This window comes from Cherax quadricarinatus, chromosome 27 (genome assembly GCF_038502225.1).
Source record: "Cherax quadricarinatus isolate ZL_2023a chromosome 27, ASM3850222v1, whole genome shotgun sequence".
In the NCBI taxonomy this organism is placed as follows: Eukaryota; Metazoa; Arthropoda; class Malacostraca; order Decapoda; family Parastacidae; genus Cherax; species Cherax quadricarinatus.
Window position 1 is genome coordinate 30,405,173 of NC_091318.1, and position 6,000 is coordinate 30,411,172.

At 43.0% G+C, this 6,000-nt stretch overlaps 1 protein-coding gene across 1 annotated transcript; it reads right to left on the reverse strand.

The window, feature by feature from the left end:
* Positions 1-1,917: 1,917 nt before the first annotated feature.
* LOC128691147 (uncharacterized) lies at positions 1,918-4,924 on the reverse strand. Its single transcript, XM_053779984.2, has one exon. The coding sequence runs from the start codon at positions 3,724-3,726 to the stop codon at positions 3,250-3,252; it is 477 nt and encodes a 158-aa protein (XP_053635959.2). The 5' UTR covers positions 3,727-4,924; the 3' UTR covers positions 1,918-3,249.
* Between the last annotated feature and the right edge of the window lie 1,076 nt (positions 4,925-6,000).

Here is a 6,000-nt window from a genome sequence, read left to right on the forward strand (position 1 = left end):
GGTCACACTTGTCGAAGGCTTTTGCAAAGTCTGTATATATTACATCTGCATTCTTTTTGTCTTCTAGTGCATTTAGGACCTGTTCTAAACCCATGTTGCCCTGGGTTGTGTAACTGATGGGTTTCTAGATGGGTGGTGATCTTGCTTCTTAGGACCCTTTCAAAGATTTTTATGATATGGGATGTTAGTGCTATCGGTCTGTAGTTCTTTGCTGTTGCTTTACTGCCCCCTTTGTGGAGTGGGGCTATGTCTGTTGTTTTTAGTAACTGTGGGACGATCCCCGTGTCCATGCTCCCTCTCCATAGGATGGAAAAGGCTCGTGATAGGGGCTTCTTGCAGTTCTTGATGAACACAGAGTTCCATGAGTCTGGCCCTGGGGCAGAGTGCATGGGCATGTCATTTATCGCCTGTTCGAAGTCATTTGGCGTCAGGATAACATCACATACATATATATATATATATATATATATATATATATATATATATATATATATATATATATATATATATATATATATATACATATATATATATATATATATATATATATATATATATATATATATATATATATATATATATATATATATATATATATATATGTCGTTTTGATAAGGACCTGCCTCGTATGGGCCAGTAGGCCTTCTGCAGTGTTCCTACATTCTTATGTTCTTATGTTCTTATATATATATATATAATATATATATATATATATATATATATATATATATATATATATATATATATATATATATATATATATATATATATATATATATATATATACATACATGCATATTTAATAAACACATACTAACGATCCTCCTTCACTAACTGCCAGCCTGGTGCAGTGCCAGTGGCTGCATCACTACGCCACTAGCTGCCAGCCTGGTGTAGTGCCAGTGGCTGCATCACTACGCCACTAGCTGCCAGCCTGGTGTAGTGCCAGTGGCTGCATCACTACGCCACTAGCTGCCAGCCTGTAGTGCCAGTGGATGCATCACTACGCCACTAGCTGCCAGCCTGGTGTAGTGCCAGTGGCTGCATCACTACGCCACTAGCTGCCAGCCTGGTGAAGTGCCAGTGGCTGCATCACTACGCCACTAGCTGCCAGCCTGGTGCAGTGCCAGTGGATGCATCACTACGCCACTAGCTGCCAGCCTGGTGTAGTGCCAGTGGCTACATCACTAAGCCACTAGCTGCCAGCCTGGTGTAGTGCCAGTGCCTGCATCACTACGCCACTAGCTGCCAGCCTGGTGCAGTGCCAGTGGCTGCATCACTACGCCACTAGCTGCCAGCCTGGTGTAGTGCCAGTGGCTGCATTACTACGCCACTAGCTGCCAGCCTGGTGTAGTGCCAGTGGCTGCATCACTACGCCACTAGCTGCCAGCCTGGTGTAGTGCCAGTGGCTGCATCACTACGCCACTAGCTGCCAGCCTGGTGTAGTGCCAGTGGCTGCATCACTACGCCACTAGCTGCCAGCCTGGTGTAGTGCCAGTGGCTGCATTACTACGGCACGTTCTTTCCCATTTCCCGACCCACGGCACTGGAATCAATGCTAATTACCGCTAATCACTTCATTAAAGAGATAACAAGCATCATAATTTACTGCTCATACAAATGGTAATTTCAGGCTTTGTCCACTATTCTGTCGGGCGACTGCTGACCTCCTTCATGTCAGGTCAGGTCAGGTCAGATTTCATAGTTTAGCGTCAGTTTTTAACACACATACACACACACACACCAGCGAAGAGAAGGGGCCAAGAGCTGTGACTCGACCCCTTGAACCACAAATATATGAGTACAAATATGTGAATACACACAAACGTGTTACTAGTCAAATATATTGCATAATAAAAAAAGGAACAGAAAAGGAATTAAAGTGAGTTTAGTTGTGGAGCAACACAGGTCGCGGCAGTGACTCCATATTGAACCTGCAACATGCAACAAGCAAGAAGAACCTGTGGCAGAGAGGCGCAGCAGAACTCCAGGCACAACAGCTGGATCACTCTACCTTTTTTCTTGGCCTGTTCTCTGGGAAGATGGTTTCCTGTCAGCTGCTACACGTAGAGAATGATTTCATGCGACAAGTGCTGCACTCATTTCGTAAGTTAAGATCTCTCAGGTGAAGGATGCTGCCCTCATCTGTCAGGGTGTAATCTCTAAGATGCTTCACTCAGAGATTCTTAATTCTCAAAATATGCTGCACTCATTTCACAGGTTCTGATCTTTCAGTTGTTGCATGTATGTTACGACTTTTAATCTCTTAGAAGGGGCTGCATTCATTTCACAGGTTCTGATGTCTTGGAAGATACTACTGTTGTCCCAGGTTCTGATTTCTCAGATGATGCTGTAGTTATATCGCAGAGTCCGATAATATGCTCAAGCTGATAATGTATACTCATAACGAGTTTGTTTTTCCTTTTCGGGATACCTGCCTGATCTCCACTGCAGGTCCTTGGGTGATATGGATCCTAACACACACACACACACACACCCACACACACGTCCCATGAAAGTAAAGACGTCTCTTAGTGTTTGAAGTAGGTCTCCGTGCTGGTCGAGTCTTCAACTTGCTGCAGACACCTCTTCTTGTGTGTAGGCAGCGTCCTCATGCCTTCGGCTGAATCTCGTGTGTATTTATTTTTGACAACAAAAGAGTTCCTGGAAGCTGGTTTACTGGAGGCGAGTGAAGTAACTCTGAGGCTCCACAACAGTGATGGCAGTGTCAGTGTATACGACAGTCACAAGCGCCAGTCAAATAGTATTTATTACTTTCATATTTTATGCAGGAATTCTGTTCATGTTTATAAAGGCCTTCTAGCATTTTTTTAGAGGATAGTAAAATCAGAGCTACTAATATTTAGACATGGTGTCAGTGAGTCATGCCACACAGCCTTCTCAGCTTGCTTAAAAGTTTTTTTTTAATTGATTCTCCCTTATTTCATTAAGTTACATTATTTAATTTCAATATTCAATATACGCTGCTAGAAATATTAATATTTTTTTGTATTCAGGGCATTTCATGGCAATGTTTTCATCTTAATTACCATTAAGAGAAAATCAACAGATTTCGAAGCTGGAAGAGTTAGTTTAGTGAACTAAGCAAGACAATTTTCACTACTTAAACTGCCAATCAACAATAAAAGCTTTTAAGCTCTCAAAATTAAGCAGCACCTCCCATCACCGGAGCTTCATAATCAAGCACACATTATACTAGAACCATAACGAAATCTTTTCATTATTTTGCTATTTCGTTTCATCAGAATTCAATTCTTCGTCTTTAAGCAGTGGCTGGCAGATGCCCCTGACTAGTACTACATCCGTGGGTTTGATCCTGGATCGAAGAAGTGTCCCGATCCACTGACGAAAACGCTTGTAGGCTGAGCCAGGATTGCCTTGATTTGTACTGATGGAGGAGGCTGGGGCGCTGGAAGTGACCAACAGAGATCTGTGCTCACTGATGCTGTTACTGATGCTGGTGTCACGCTTGTGGCTACTACTAGCGGTGGAGGTGGCGAGTAGAGCTCTATTCTCACTGATACTGGTGTCACGCTTGTGGCTACTACTGGCGGTGGAGGTGGCGAGTAGAGCTCTATTCTCACTGATACTGGTGTCACGCTTGTGGCTACTACTCCTGAAGAAGGTCCTAGGGCTATTGCTGCTGTTGTCCTGAGCGAGGTCGTCTCTGGTCACCAGCCAGACGCGAGCAGGGGAGTCCTTCATAATTGATGACTCGGAGTGGAGAGGAACATCACTTTCTGACTAAGTTACTCTTACTGTAGGTTACTCTTAAAAACGTTTTATGTTGATAAAAATCATTATCTTTTCTTCCTCAATTTCAGGTTTAATTTTATTCAGAGTTATTTAACCTGATACGAATGTTCTTTGTGATTCGGGGATTCAATTTTTTTTTAACCAAAGGGGGTATGAATGGTAGATGTTCTCTTGAAGTGCTCTTACTGCAAGTGTGCAAGTGGAGGCTCTTCTTTTGCACTTTCGTACAAGTGCACTAGGAGTCTGAGCTGATTATTTTCCTTGACGCCCTGGTGTTCAGACAACTCACATGGACCAAATATTTGGGGCACCCTTTTCCTGTACGAGAAGGCAGTAGATGCAGGCAGTCAGGCACATCAGGAAGAAGACGACGCCTGCCACACTGGTCGCCAACAGGAACAGCAGCGCCAGATCCATACTCTGCTGCTGCTGCTGCTGCTGTTGCTGCTGCTGCTGCTGTTGCTCTTCACACTCCTCACTTGTGTTGCTGCTGCTGCTGCTGTTGCTCTTCACACTCCTCACTTGTGTTGCTGATGCTGCTGCTGCTGCTACTGCTGCTGCTGCTACTGCTGCTGCTGCTACTGCTGCTACTGCTGCTGCAGCGTTATCTCCACGAACCCTTTCTCTTACTTTCACTATAGCTGCTGCAACACGACCACCGTTCATACTATCTCACCACAGGAGAGCTGGCACTCACTGCATTACTTCTCTCTCACTATATTATACATCAATTGCTGGAAAACACTCGCTGGCTAGAATTCCTAGAAGAAACAGACCATAAGCATTTGAATTGTCCTTCATGTGGCATGAATCACCGGTACGAGCTTAAATTAGTTACTGGTATTATTACTGCTGCTGCTACTGCATTTGTAGCTGCAGCATCTGTTACTGTTACTGCTGCTACTTCCATTTATCCACCACTACCGATTCTATTTTTACCATTATAGCTGCTACCGACGCTACTACAATGATTATGCTACTGATACGACTGTTGCTACTGCTGCTATGAGTTTAGAAAGTGATGCTGATAATTATTGAGACCTAACTCCAAGTAAACAAGACTGAATGTCTTAGTTTGTCATTACTATGGGATTAAAGAACACGGAGAAAAGATACGATATAGAATGAGGTAGGTGCCAAAGGTGCCTTAAGGGTCAGTGCCAGGAGGAGATATGTACAAAGTGATTAGAGATAGTTAACATTTCAACTATATATATATATATATATATATATATATATATATATATATATATATATATATATATATATATATATATATATATATATATATATATATATATATATATATACAACGTGAAGAACATATCAACCGTAAGAGGAAAATAACACTCCTATTTTTTTACTATGTTTCGCTTTGTTCGTGTAAGGAGAAAACTCGCCAAAAAAGTGATAATTAAACTTTAGTGCCGAGCAGCCATTGAGGCACGCGAAAATAAGAACCAAAATATTCCCATTATGGTAAAAACAAAAACTAGAGAGAGAGAGAGAGAGAGAGAGAGAGAGAGAGAGAGAGAGAGAGAGAGAGAGAGAGAGAGAGAGAGAGAGAGAGAGAGAGAGAGAGAGAGAGAGAGAGAGAGAGAACTAGGCCTTATGTGCAACATTTATTCACAAAGAAATACAAGTTAGACAGATCAACTAGTCAGCGATCAACGATTAAGTGGGGCAGCCGGACAACTAGCCAGCCAGCCAGTCAGTCTGCTAGCCAATCAGTCAGCTACTGCCACCACTCAACTACGACTACCACACGACCTCCACCACCTCACAACCACCATCTTTACACAACTCCTAACAACACTACACAATCACCATTACTCACAACCACTACCATCACATAACTACCACCCGTATCACATCATCACCATCATCTCACAACCACCAACACCACACAACCACCACAACCATCACCGCACACTCATACCATTATCATACACTCACACTCTTACCACACGCTCACACCACCAGGCACATTATCACCACACACACCATCACCATACACACACCATCACCATACAAAAACACACCATCACCATACAACACACACACTATCACCATACACACACACACCATCACCATACAAACACACACCATCACCAAACACACACCATCACCATGCACACATCATCACCATGCACACACACACACCATCACCATACACACACACACACCATCACCATCACCATGCACACCATACACACATCACCA